General features: G+C 46.5%; 1 protein-coding gene across 1 annotated transcript; it reads right to left on the bottom strand.

Moving 5' to 3' along the window:
* Nucleotides 1-1,311: 1,311 nt before the first annotated feature.
* On the bottom strand, nucleotides 1,312-14,307 carry LOC8053047 (N-acetylgalactosamine kinase). Its single transcript, XM_002434332.4, has 7 exons — nucleotides 13,943-14,307; nucleotides 12,686-13,201; nucleotides 11,611-11,720; nucleotides 10,662-10,819; nucleotides 8,222-8,446; nucleotides 4,119-4,360; nucleotides 1,312-2,116 (listed from the first exon to the last, which is right to left on the bottom strand). The coding sequence occupies exons 1-7, from the start codon at nucleotides 13,954-13,956 to the stop codon at nucleotides 1,960-1,962; spliced, it is 1,422 nt and encodes a 473-aa protein (XP_002434377.3). The 5' UTR covers nucleotides 13,957-14,307; the 3' UTR covers nucleotides 1,312-1,959.
* Between the last annotated feature and the right edge of the window lie 151 nt (nucleotides 14,308-14,458).

The raw sequence follows: 14,458 nt of genomic DNA, 5'->3' as shown, positions 1-14,458 counted from the left end.
GGAGCCAAAGTTTCGGTTTCGGCTCGTGTTTAAAATTAAGATTTAAAAATATATATCCCATTCTTCGCGAAGCAAACAACGTGGTGTCTTTTACTAGGGCTTTTTAATGCAAAATCACTCATTATCCCAAAATCTTCGTAATTGAGCGGAGTTGCCCTTTAACAGACTTTCTCCACTTGCGTTTGCGCCACCTTTCTTGAAACTTGCCTTTCCTTTGGGAGTTTCAAATGCAAAAATCATGCTTTTAGTGCTGTTTATCGCAAATCGAATTGAAGATCCGTAGGAAGTGCTGCTGGTGCTGCTGTCCCAAGCGACAGCCTCTCGAAAACGGCGGTTTTTCGAGCACCATGAGTCAGTAAGACGCGTTTTTTTCAAACTTAGGGTGCGAGCGTTGCTTTGATTTTTTTAATCGTAAAAGTAGGATGTCCAAAAATAAAGAAAGCAAAAACCCCAAAAAATTGACAATTTCCAAAGTAAGCTTGATTTTTTTTATCCACATCTCCCTTTAAAGGGATACTTCAACAAAATTTGAAATATACCGGTTGTGTTCAAAAATAGGCTGAATATGATCCACAATATCCGTAAAAGAAAATTCGCTTTTGTTTGTATTTTGAGCCTGGTGACTGTATTTTTTGTTGTAAACGGTCCACTCTGGCAAGCGCTCAGAGAACAGCCAGCAGAGACCACGTGACATCCAACGCAATCGTGACGTAGGTCGTCTCGAGACGAGCAAAGCTACAGCGAGGCTGACGTCGAGAGGATGGCCTAGTCGTTCCAGCGACCGAAGCGGCTGCTTTTGTACGAATTTTGAGTGACTGGTTAATCTTCTATAATCTTATAGAGGGACAATAGCGACTTCTGGGTCAAACAAAGGGATTCTCGGGAAGAGGAGTTCCTACTTCCCCTCTTCTCTGGTCGTGGCCGGAGGCGAGACAATAACCGTCACTGCCCCTCAAAGGTTTTAGACGGGTATTACAAGCGAGGCATTAGCGACATCCACCAGGTGCTCTTTGCTAATTGTTTAATTCATTTCAAAATTCCTTTTCGTGACTTTTTTAACACAATATTGGTGTGTTCAATGTGATACTGCTCCTTGAACACATATAGACCAAGAAATAAGTGCCGAAATTTCATTGTAGTATCCCTTTAAGCTTGTTGCATCTGTTGACCTGATGGATTAGAAAGTTGGATGTAAAAGTTGTTTGCCTTTTTTTTTTAATGTGTAAATTTCCTGTGGCAGTTTCTAAGCTATACAAGCAAGTATGGTAATAGTCAGAACTTTTCATGCTAGCAGTTGTGTCACCAGAGCAGTTCAGTCGTAAAATCTTTATTTCTTGCAGAGTCCCTACAACAAAATATGGCCATATCGAAAACCCCGCCAAAACAAAACGCCCAGTGTGATTATGCTAGGTTCAAACAGACCGATTTGTAACAAATCAACAAGATCAAATCCCACTTCCATGACGGAGATCTTCGGAAAAAAAAAACAGTGCACCGAAAGCATGGTTGGTACAACGCCAGCTCAATAAGAGCTATATGACTGGAAAAATCACTGAGCAAACACCTTCTTTTGGTTTAACGCGTGTTGCCATGCAAACACAACAAAAACAGTTTGAACTTTGCGCACACCACGTTGTAGAGACGGCCGTGGAAGGCTGTGACAAGTCTAGCGACAATATTGCTTCAGAGCCACACAAACATTCGAAAACATTATCGCAGGACGCCCGAATACAGAACACAGACGCAACAATGCAAGACTGCTGTCCCGTAACATTGCGAAAACAATGCAAAAGTGACATTTGGTCTCCACGAGCAGCCGCACACAACGATGCTCTCTGCCAAAACTTGCACCTCGTGGCACTTTGGAATGAACGCGGTTCTGTAGCGGCAAAAGCAGTGCCACGACACTAACCTGGAATGCCCTTTAGAAACCCTGAGGGTTGATACCGTTTGACTAGGCTAGGGAACGAAAACCATGGCTCCACTGCCGGGCCGAGTGACAAACAGTGCTGCCTCCTTGCCAGCGTCGAGCTTGTCGTAGTAGGCAGACTTGACTCGATCCAGGAACTCATCAACTTTTTCGGAAGGCACCAGGGAAATTGCGCATCCTCCCCACCTGTGTTCAGAATGACAGTTCCCCGAAGCAATCTTGTTAGCAGCTCCCAGTAATCTCGTAATGTGAGATTTTCACGTCTCACATGAAGAATCCAGGAAAATAACTGTTGTGTAGCTTTAAAGTTGTTTTAGGGTGGAGGGGAAGAGTGAGAAAAACTATGGCTGCCTGTTTCCAATCATTTCGCAAGTAAACTCTGAACACGCTGTTGCAATTTTCCTAATTTCTGACATGCAACATGTGTGACGCACATGTCCGGTTGTCACAAGGAAGCGTTGGCTGCTTTCACATGGCAGCCAATGCCTCTGTCATCCTGGCACTATACCACACTGCCCGGTGATAGGTCATCTGGCACTATCCCACGCTGCCCAGTAATAGTACCAGGCATTAAAGGTCATCCTGGCACTATCCCACACCGCCTGGTGATAGTTACAAAAAGACGAAGGGGAAAGAAATTTGCAAGGAGAAAAAAATCGAACTTTTGGTTTCAAGGCTAGGTAGTGCAAGCTACCACCTGTTACAAGTGATACAGCCGTTAACCTCCATCCATCAATCCATTACTTGACCCCATATCGGCAGGGTTTCTAGACCCAAAAGTTCAGAGGACTGCGCCCTTAATCAAATACCTTGTTTCACTCTGCAACCATAGTAGAGGTGCGTTCTAGTAAACAAAAAACTTTATTTATCTTGATCCTTCGAAAAAAAATCACTGTACACACAATAAGTTTCCACAGCATTCTTCAAAGCTTGTGGTGAATGCCACAGTTTTATGTTTTTTAAACTATCAAATTTTTATGCAATGGTGTGCACATCTTGGATTTCTCGTTTTTTTCCCATTGACCGTTTGAAAGCCATCAAGCCAAATGCCGGCGTTGGGCATCTAAAAGTTTGAGGAGACCGGCACGGTAAAGACAGAGCCAGCTAGCTTTGCATCTACCCACCAATTGGCGTGGTGGTAGAATGTCGAGCTCAGAGTCGTGATTTCGGTTCCCATTGGATCGCGTCAAAAATTGTGTTTGTTTGTTTTTCTTTTCAGTTTACCACTTTTTTTAACAGAATGTCCTGTGAAGAACATGTCACACATTTTTTAGTGTTCTCCATGGCGTTCTGTCACACCTTTCTCAAGCTTATGCACCATTCCGTGTTAATAAACTATAAAAGCCGAATGCACTGCCCTTAAAGGTAAACTGAAGCAGTTCTGTATTTGAGGAACAACACATAAATCGTCTACATTTGGCCTCCAGGATCACGAATATCGAGATTATTTTTCAATTTGGTGCATGGATGCTGCAGAAATTAATTTTCAAAGTATATACTGCTCAATCCCCTTCTTCCCGGGGTGTGACGCCATATTAGGAGCCTTTCAAAATCTCCGCTCTCGTGCATCTTCAGCGCTTGTCAAAGCTATGCACGCGCACTCTCACTATTTACAAAAAAAATCGGAAAGAGACGTCACGACTGGTGTCAGTGCGGGGGAATATAAATGGCAAGCTTGCAATTGCACGCGCGGCTCATACGAGCAACACGCGCTTGGCGGCCCAAAGATTCTAGTACGACGTCACGACTGGTCGGAGGTTTTTCGTGTTTTCTCACGTTTGGTTGCATCTTCGGGCAAAACAAATCTGATAGTCAGATTCACGGGATAAAAATACGTCAGAATTCACCTCTAACTCGTTTTTTCCAAGAAGTGTTTCAGCTTCCCTTTAAGCGCCGTACACACTTGCAACCGAGTACGACCGAGAGAGACAAGACCGGTTTTAAGCGTCTTGCAACAGCAAAGGACTGGATGCGCAGCAGGTTGTACGCCGTCGCAAGAGGCTTAAAACCCGGTCTTGTCTCTCAGTCGTACTCGGCTGCAAGTATGTGAACGGTGCTTAAGACGAATACCTAAATTTGACGACACCGAGACAAGGCTGAGCAGTTTTTCACGACTGTTTCTCCGAGATTCCCTTTGGTGTTTTTGGAGTATATAACGAAGTTCGTATTGATCTACTGATGAGCTCACCCCGCTCCAGTGAGCCTGGAACCTAGTGCTCCTGCCTGGAGTGAGGCGTCGACGAGCCTGTCAAGGTCCGGGTGGCTGCACTCGTAAAGGTCCCTGCAGCTTGCGTGGCTCTCATTCATTAGCTGTCCCAGTGTCACCAGGCTGCCCTCGAAAGAGTCCGGATTCGCGTTCTGGTCGCAGACCTCCTTGAAGCGCCAGACCCTGTTCGCCTCCTCGTAGACGTGGACTGCTCTTTGGTAAAGCTGGAAAGCAAGTAGAAGTTGTTGGCACTTCAACAGGGTTTGGCAGGCAAAAAGTCACTGTTAGTGATGCAGAATCGCCTTCCAATGGTGTCTGGGTTAGCTCCTACTGCAGATCCCAGGGATCCTGGGTTTGATCCCCACCCCTGCCTGCTTTGTTAGGGAAGACCGTTATACTGGCATGCGGTCATGGTGAATGTTAGAAGGCCCCACACTAGCAGGGGTACTGCACTGGCTAGATGTCTTATCTATGAAAAAGACACCAGACACCCGCTGGGGGCCGACTAACTTCTCGCCATCTAAACCAGGGGTCTCCAAACATTTTGGTTAAGAGGCCACACTGTGGATCTGTCACTTCCCTAGGGCCGGAAAAAATTTTAGACATTATAGTCGAGCAAACCTAAATGAGGATTTAAATACAAAAATTTAAACAAGAGCAAAAAGAAAAAATGAACGCATCTCCACGTGGTGAATGATGTTGATTGGGGCGAAGCTGTGGAGGTGCTGATGATACTGATTTTATTGTTCATAGGTAGTGCTGATGGTGCTGATTTTTTTTTTTTTTTTTATTGCTCATAGGTAGTGTTGAGTTCCGGGTTGCATTTCGACTTCATTATTACTGCTTTATGGTCGGTGATATGCAGAGCCAGTGGTTCTTCTAGCGTATCAGCTTGAATCCGCTAGAAGCCGTGGGAATGCATCTCAACCACTTAAGTCAACGGTCCATGTCGGAAAGAGAATGTGTGGTATGGATCGTGGTTATATACGCAGCTGAGCATTTGACCGCAGCGTCCACTCGTCTATAAACGTTGAGCCAATGCATGCAAAGTTTAACGCGATTATATACGCATTTGACCGCAGCGCCCGCTCCTGTATAGACGAGCGGCTACATGCAACGTGTCATCCATGACATCCCCAGCTCTTGAGTTACTACCACCATCTCAGAGTCCCCCACTCGTCCCGCAGTCGTGGCTGAGTGGTTAAGGCGATGGACTAGAAATCCATTGGGGTCCCCCTGCACAGGTTCGAATCCTGTCGACTGCGCAAACATTTTTTTTTTTTTTAAGAAAACAGATGGGATGGCAATCGATATGAGCACGGACGCCGGACGGACAAGGCTTTGCCCCTAAAAAACGTAAAGTGGATGAATGCATTTAGTACTTTAATTTTGAAATTAACATGTTGCTAATTATGACATTCACAAAATAATCAGGACACAGGAAGCTCACTAGGCATAAATAAAAGTGTATATATGTTCACACAAGACAGAAGGCTAAAGAGAATGGTAACTCTGATGACAACAATATGCAATAGTTATGACAAGCGTTGCAGAGTTGCCACTCCGGAGTTGGGATGATTCTGGAATCATTCTGCACTTTCCCAACCCCGGAATAAAATGGGAATGGAATGGAAATGGAATTATATTCCTTTTGCTTGGAATGGGCTTGGTTCTTATGCGGACTGTGTCGATCTTCAGCTAGTGAAACTCTAGCGCACGGTCAAAGTGACTCTTGAAACAGTATCATTGCAGACTGACAACGCCACTGTCTAACCGGTTCATTCGTTTTCAAGGATGAAAGTGGTGTCCCTAGTGAAGCAACCAAAACTGAAAAGTTGTAGATGAACAAGTTGCCGTCTTTGGTGCTGCGAGATGTGACAGAGCGGATGTTATGACCATGTCATAGAACACGAAGCAGGGATAAAGCAATGCCGTCCGCCTTCCTGGCAAGCGCGGAGCCAAAAGTGTCGCAAGTGGCTCATGTTTCTGCGACACACAGGGTTTGATTCCCTGACGAGCATCTTGTACGAAGGATGCAGCGGACGCTACAAGCCACCGCAGCAAACCTAGTGCCGTGAATGTATCGCATGATACATTCACGTGACACATGTGCATAATTAGAGGAATGGAAGGGAATGGTTCAGCCAATCCAGGAGTAGGACTGAGTCCCAGTGTCTTTGTCTCTAGAAGGTGAAAAGAATAGAATTATCAGAAACTCCGATTCCCCGGAATGGAGTTGGTATAGAAGGGGGGTGCTTATTCGGCTGCAACACTGCTTATGACACTAAGCACGATGCATGCAAGAACGCAACTCAATTTTGACATGGTTGCACAGACGTGAAACGGGACTATGAATAGTAATGCTGGTCATGATAATGCACAGTTGGCAGCAAAAGTCTTTGCAGTGCACAGCAGTGCTAGCCGAAATGACTGCTTACGCCTTCTGACGACGCGCAGCCGCTCTCAAGACTCGCACTCCGAGGCTGCGCTTACTTCTGTGTTTGCAGTCATGTCTTTTTCACTCGCTTCCGTCCGACGCGCACAAGATAACTGGGATCGACGCAAGGTGACGCTTTGTGAGTCGTCATGCTACACGTCTGTCCAAGTCATCATGATGGGTGACGGAACTTGCAAGTTCCAGATGACATTCCGCAGCACCTTGTGCCAGTCTGTTATCTCATACGCGTCGGACAGAAGTGAGCAAAAAAATACATGTCTGCGAACACGAGAGGAAGCGCATGCGCAAAGCGAGAGTCTTGAGATCGGCAACGCACCATCAGAAGGCGCGGCCAGTCATTTCGGCTGACGCTCCCGTGCCCCGCAGACTTTTGCTGCCGACTGCAAAATAAATTGTCGTACGGCAAGATAACCCCCGTTTTGATGCAGTTTTTTCTCTTTCTTCCTGACATTTGTGTTCGTTCTTTTGGTGCGCACTGCAGCACCGGTGTCTTTATGCACGCTTATTGTTGCGTTGGTAGCTGCGGATGACAGGCTGGGTGTCGCTGGAAAGACCATGGCCATTCGCGGGCTGGCCAGAAGCCCTTTACAGGTTGCACCTGGCCTGCACAGTGGCGTAGCCAGGGGAGGGGCTTATGGGGCTTCAGCTCCCTCAATGCACCCAGTCACGAATGTATCTGTCTCCAAACCCCAGCCTACGGGCTGAGGTTTGGAGGCCATGGCATAAACAAACATACAACAGAATTACAAAATGATTGTTCCAACAGAAGCCAGTCCAGATTTCCCGTGTGTATGTGGCTCGGCATGGCACAAGTGGATGGAAAGGGTAGAGTGGAGAACGTAGCAGAAGTGGAGAGGGTAGAGTTTTTCTTTCCACACTTCCACCTGTCCATCTATGCTCCACTGGCCAGCTGCCCACTACCTGCATGTGCTGACACACATGCTGACACGCACGTTGTGCACATGGTGACATGCATATTGATGCATGTGTCGGCACGTGCGTTGATGCACGTGCCGACACATGTGGGGATGCACACGTTGACATGCACGTTGATGCACACGTTGACATGCACGTTGATGCCCATGTTAACACATATAATGCACATGTCAACACGTCATAGATCACCTCATGAACGTCTCTCTGCGCATCCTTTGCTTTGTTGCAAGGATGAAGAGGTAAGGGGGGACGAAAAGGTAACACTTTGAAAAGATGAAGCAGTGCGTGACAGGAACGCCGAAACTTCACACGACCGCTGGCTGCACTTCTCTTACTCTTAAAATGCATATGACAATTTGAACGCTGCTTCGAAACACAGCCACCAATTTTTTCGTCAAGATAAAGCCAGGGTTTCTCACACATGGCGTTGGTGAAAGAAAGGGGCACGCAAAAAAGGTTGCAGCATTTTTCCGTTAAATTCAGCAGGGAAGTTGTGACATTGTGTGATGTGAAATGAGGTCACCTGACATTGTGACATCACTTTAAGCGTTTACCCACTAAATTGTCTGTAGTCTTTGTGCAGAAAAGCGAACAGTGCCTTGCCTGTTGCCTCATGCAACAGGCAAGGCACAGCAGAGAACCGGTAATTACTGCTGGTCCCCCACCAGATTATTACAGGAGCAGAACCCACCTTGAACTCTTGAAGGTGTTTGGTGTTCCTGGTGAGGAAAGATGCCTCGAACTGGTCTTGGTCCAGGTCAAGGAGGTTGCAGAGCTCAGCACGAGTGTAGCTGGCGGGGTGGAGGGCTAGCTTCGCCACTGAAGACATCTCATGCAGCGGTACCCCGAGAGACGCCTGGACGTCTCCCAGCCGCGGCCGCTTCTTGCATTCAAGGTTGTGGGCCTTGGCGATAACCTGGGCAGGGCAGACACAGAAAACAAAAAATTCCAGTCTGCTCGTTGTCTCCACAACAAGTGTTTAGGCGGGCAAGGCGAATACTGCAAAGTGAATTGTAGTTTACAATTTCGCCAGGTGCTTGTTGCCACATTGTGTGTTGAGCACAACCCACATGCGTCGTGTGTGGTTTGAGCTTAACACATTCTGTGCTCCTCCGTCTTTGTCGGCATGATCAAGCTTGTGTAAATTGTTCTTTCCTTTTTCAGAAATTAAGTGGCAACATAAAAATATAAAATGTTTTGTGTACAAGTGTCTTAAGGGAGGAAACTACCCAAAAGGGTCATCTTTTAAACCTTTGGCTTAATAGGAATTAAATTTACAGTAAACAATAGCAGTTGCGAGGCAGAATGCAGTGCGAAGTTTCGTCTGTGTACGTGAATTGTGAAAGAAATTATAGTCATTTTTATTTGGAACACGGTGACAATGTTAAAGAAAACTTTTGTTAGAAAACTAATGTAATACCCAACATTCTTCACTGGATATGCAGAATGCCTGGAGAGTGCAACTGTGAAAACAAAATTTGCAAAATAATTTATTTTATGCTAACATCGCACTCAATAATTAAAGTTTTAGTTTTGCCTTTTAGATCGTTGACAAAATCTGAACATCGTTTGTAAGACATCCACAAACTAAAAAAAAAACAGTACCACAGTTGCATTGCATATTAAATTCCAGTCAGGAAAAACACGAGCGAGCCTTTCTTTTTGTCCTGTTAGCAAACAATACAATAGTTTTTTTTTTGCTAAAGTGAAATTTATGCCAAAAAGTGGAATGGAGAAAAATGCGTTCAAAGTACTCGAGCCTCTACCTTTTTTTTAGCATCGACGGACCGAAAATAATTGATAAAAAAAACCCTATGCAGTGTAGAAAAATTAAAAGTTCTGCAAATACTTTCTAGATGTTGGTGAATGGAAATACAGTGTAGACCGCATATAACGTATGTCGCGGGAGTCGCGAAAATCCGCACTATAAGCGGTACCGCGCTATAACCAAAACATCAATTTTTCAGGCCAAAATACATGCCATCAGACAACTTACCTTTGTAAAACAATTTATTTTATGTTAGATGAAAAATAAAGCTTAGTTTGAGGAAAGTCTTTGTTTCACCAGACTAGTACACTTCTCTCTCAAGTGTGTCACACATTTTGAAAGAAATGAGCGACTTTTGTCTAGCGCAGCCTTTTAACGGCATCGCGGGTTGCGGACAGACGTTGCGAGCGTTCAGGATTGCTAACCCTAATCACTTTTCTGCGGTGATGAAAACGCGTGAAAATTTGCATCCTTTATACGGTATGCGCATGAAATGGTCAAAAAAAGGCATGAAATGCGCATATGAAATGCTCCAAATAAGAAATCCGGGCAATGTTCGAAAACACGAATGCTGAGAAAGCACCACTGTAGTCGAAGTAAACAAAACACGACGACACGGGCGTTTCTGCTGTCTTGAGAGTGCCGCCACGAGTAGGTGGATCTTCCCTTCTAGTACGTGCTGGGTTATCATAGTGACACACAATGAAATTCACAGTCAAGGATAGCGCTTTTACGCGGAACGATGAGCTTCCACCACGCCGTCTACGTCGACGATCACCACCGACACCATGTTTGTGGATAGAAGCAGCCGGCCCGCGACCGGCATGCAACGCGCGCGAATGGCTGGTTGGGCTTGTCAACTCTTTGCGCCGTGAACGACACGTGCGTGCGTCCCTCCGTCGCTATGGCAACTGAAGCCTCTCTCTTCGCTTCTCCCCGCTTCTTCGAGCAACCTCCTTGCCCCCGCGAGTGCCGCTTGCGGCTAGCGCCGTTATCTGGTGTCACACAGGGAAGCGTGCTCGCTGCGCCGGTCGGCGCGCTGCTCCAGAAACCGCACTATAACCGGTATTTCCCTTCGCGCGCCTGCATTTTAAGCGGTATGTAATTACATGGAGTTCTATGGGAGGCGAACCGGTGGTTAAAAAAAGCCGCTTTATACCCGGTCCTGCACTATAAGCGGTTACGTTGTAAGTGGTCTATACTGTATAGCGTTTTTAAAAATCAACTTCTTTTGCAAAATTTTTTTTTCTGGGTAGGTTAGGCACCTTTTGAGGGGGTGGGTAAAGTAATGGCTAGTCGAACAGATTTAAAGGGAAACCCTTGTAGTTTAAGAAGTGACCCTTTTGAGAGAACTACTACTTGCCAGTGCTGCAAGTTGACATTCCACCACCCGGACGTTGTAGTGGGATGTTGCCGCCTTGTTCATTTCAACGCAGCTGTTTGCAACGACGAACGTAGCGCCTTTGGGAAGTGCGACGCTCGTCGTCTTGAGGGGATTGAACTCAATCAGCTTGGCAGTGCCTGCAGCAAAGGATGGAAAAGCTTTCCTCTATCACGTCATTCCACTTTACCACTTTGCCACGCGATATTCAATGCCTTTGTCCCCTGCAAGATAATGTGGATCGAATCTTGCAGATGCATTAGCAGGCAGATTAACTTCAATTATACTATTCTGTTTTTAGTTTGAAACAGGTGTATTTCTGTGGATTCGCAAGTTCCTGTTGCTTTATTACACAGGATGGAAATGGCAGAGAGGTATTTCTGCTGTCCTGCATCTAGCACATGCTTTGTACCTTCGATAATCCTTCGGCGTCTCGTCAGCTTCAGGCGTGCAATTGCAGCCAAAGCACCATGAAAGGCGACAAGCGCTTGCTTATGACTGCATGTTCAAAAGACATGCCCTGCTGTCCTCGCCCTGACACCGACTATGGCAGTTTTATTACGACAGCAGTTTACAGTTGCGGCAGTTTGATTATCACATATTTTGCTGCATGGGTTGTACAACTCTACAACCGACAAACGCATCCAAGGCATGCTGTGTTCTTTTTTATTGGTTGAAAGTTTAAAAAACTGAGCGGTTTAACTGAACGAGTTTACTTTAAAATGGTCCTGTTTCTACAAGTTGATGTTTAAAAATGTTTTAAGAGAACCAACCATATGTGCATGCACATCGAGAAGTTTCTCTCTGCCGTTGGCAAGACGGGCTGTGCTACTTTTCTGCCGATAGCATCGACTTGTTGACAAGTTATGCCCTCGAGAAAGATAACCCTGGTTGCTGTGGTCGACGCGCGATTTTTCGGACGAGACTGCACCTTGTTCAGCAAGGAAAGCAATGGCTTGATCCATGCCTCCGCCTTGTGTGCCGATGAAGCGTTCCGATGTTGCACACATTGAAGCCAGCTTCAGCTTTGGCATTGCCATCCTGGAGAGGGAACGAGAAGTGTGTTTATGTTTCAACGCTAAATGCCATAAAGTATGTCGGAGCATTTGCAATCCAATTTGCCTTTGAAGCAAAAGAACATTGCATCTTGGCATAACCTCTCGAGTAAATACCTATAATCTCCGTTTTACATTACGGCCTCAATCATGTCAGCTTTGAAGTATGCCTATAACAGATAAGTGACCAGAACAAGCTGTGACCTAGACAAAGCTCCAAGTCACAGCCTGGGCAAGGCCCTTTGAACAGTTCCAGATTATTGTGACCCACTGCAATGTTTTCGTGCGCAGACTGATGTAACTTTGAGTAGACGGCCCACTGCTCTTTCCATGAAGGATATATGGCACTTCAGACCTACAGGCTAATCATGTTTATATTTAGCCAAGAAAATGTAAAAGGAATCATACGATGTACATTCCCAATAATTTCCAGTCCACCAAACTGGACAGTCCACGAGTGCACTCCTACTGTCCAGGTTGGGAAGCCGCTACCACACCTTTTCCTTCACTAAAAAATAAGGAGCACAATTCGACTCATTAACAGCCAGGGGCAGATGCAGGTGTTCCCTGAGGGGAGGGGTCAGCGCATTAGATGTTTGAGAAACCCTTCCCCATCTTCTTCCTCTTCCCAGCCCTAAAATTTTAGATGTGGAATTTATAAGGGAGGAGTCGAGACATCTAGACCCACCCTCTGAATCCGCTACAGATCACTAGTAGTCCAGCCTTCAACAAGCCTAACAAAAAGCAGGCATATCAGTCCTGGGATCAATAGGCCATTCCAATAATTGCCTTCTGCGGTGCCATCTTCCTCTACGAGCCGTAGAATGTGTTCCAAACAAGCTCAGCAGCTCTCTACCACGGAGCATCAGATGCCACGCATGCATCCACAGCCCAGCGACTCGGCATTATCGCCCGTTTAATGACCACACACGTTATCGAGTCCATACATACCCACTGGCTCGCAGCGTAGCCAATGCTGCCGCACACACCAGCGCGCTCGAACTGGAAAGCCCGGCAGACGGCGGTACGCTACCGTGCACCAGGACATCCATGCCCGGTACGGAAGTGCCAAGCTCATTCGACGCCGTGCGGCACTCGAGCACCCCGCGGACGCCGCACATGTAGTAGTGGTACCAGCGTGGCTCAGTGTCATCAATCTTCAGCGCATCCATTGGCACCGAAAAGCTCGGGTACCTTGGCTCAGCATTGCTGAGGTGCAGCGTGGCCACTTCGTTGCGGCGACACGCGACCAGGATGTCTTGCTGGACCGCCATGGGCAAGACAGCGTAGCCGCAGTAGTCTATGTGTTCGCCGATCAGGTTCACTCTGCCTGGAGCTCGCACATAGAATTCGGGCTCAATGCCGAATGTGCGTACAAACGAGGATTGGAGGCTGGTGATTCGCCGTTTGGTGTCTTCGTCAGTGAGTGCGGTGGTGAGGGGGACCTCGGGGGGAAACCCCGAAAGCCTGCGAGTGAGATGAATCGGAATGCGTTTAGGGGTGAAATGCTGTTCTTCCCTTAAGTAACAGCACCGACTTGCTTATGTGGATGTCATTTGACCTGGTGATGCAGTAGTCTTGCTGCTGAATGCATGCCAGATAGCCTTTATCTCATTGCTTTTGCAGGATGCTGAGTATGAATAATCGTGGACATGGTGAAACATGTCCATCATACGCGAGATTATTACAGGGGCATATGACATGGGGGTAGGGGTAACACACTTCTCGAGCGAAAAACACAAATATTCCTTGTCCCACTTTTTTTTTTTTTTTCTTTTTACAGGAACAAACTGTCATGAATGTGGATCAGTCAATGTTTAGGAATTAGCAAAAACTACTCTGTCACCAAGTACTAAAATTTGCGTCTCCAGCTTTTTTTTTTTTTTTTTTTTTTTATAAAATGATCAGGGAGAGCTGTGGTGACATCTAAAAATTGGGGTGTGCGTATGTTTATACAGCCTAGAACTTTGTCTCAACGGGCGACTTGTCTCCTAGCTGTAGATGAGAAATTTAGCCAGCTACAGCTGGGAGACAATTCGCCCGTTGAGGCAGACACCTAAGTATTGGTCGCGCCGAAAAACTATACTTGCATTTCGTGATAGAACACTTAGATCAGAACACAGTAAACATGGGGAAGATCGGCCGATTGCGGACTTTATGCTTCGTGCCACGCCGCTAATATGACAGGAAATATGAGAGAAAACTTACGAAGAGTCTCCCATCGCAGCCGCTGCCGTCCCGGAGGGTCGATATAATCAAAGCAAACACTCTAGGTGCAAATTCCAGCTCTGACGAACAGCTGCGCTGGCTCCACTTGAAGCTGCCACTCAGTGCAGAAACCTTATCGCCGGGAAACGTATTTCCGGTACGCTTGTACAGAGCACGCAGCTATGCGGATAAATTACAATAAGCTGTACCGCGACCAAACCTCAGACACTGACACCCGAGATGCAATTTCGCGCTTCGTTGGAATTGTTGAAGCATCCGCGCCGACTGCGCTGCTACTCCCGAGGCACAGCACGCGCAGCCAGCGCAGCAACGAAAGATTGTTAACACGGATGGATAGATGAATGATGACTTTCTTATGTGAATAACTACATACTGCTAAAGTTTTTTATAGTTGGGCAGGAACTTGCGCCACCTAGCAGAAAGTTATCCAGTGCTAACAGCGCTTGCGTACGCGTGCGCCCTCGCGCTGCTCGCGCTGCTTGCGCTGCTTGCGCC

This window comes from Ixodes scapularis, unplaced genomic scaffold, assembly GCF_016920785.2.
Source record: "Ixodes scapularis isolate PalLabHiFi unplaced genomic scaffold, ASM1692078v2 PGA_scaffold13__105_contigs__length_92229423, whole genome shotgun sequence".
NCBI lineage: Eukaryota > Metazoa > Arthropoda > Arachnida > Ixodida > Ixodidae > Ixodes > Ixodes scapularis.
This window is presented reverse-complemented; position numbering and strand designations above follow the sequence as displayed.

What these genes read in the sequence shown, in the direction of transcription:
- LOC8053047 (XM_002434332.4), bottom strand. An exon ending in TGCTTTCCTTGCTGAACAAG is followed by an intron (nt 10,820 to 11,610) that starts GTGCAGTCTCGT and finishes CCTTTGCTGCAG; the next exon opens with GCACTGCCAAGCTGATTGAG. An exon ending in AACACCTTCAAGAGTTCAAG is followed by an intron (nt 4,361 to 8,221) that starts GTGGGTTCTGCT and finishes CTTGCTTTCCAG; the next exon opens with CTTTACCAAAGAGCAGTCCA.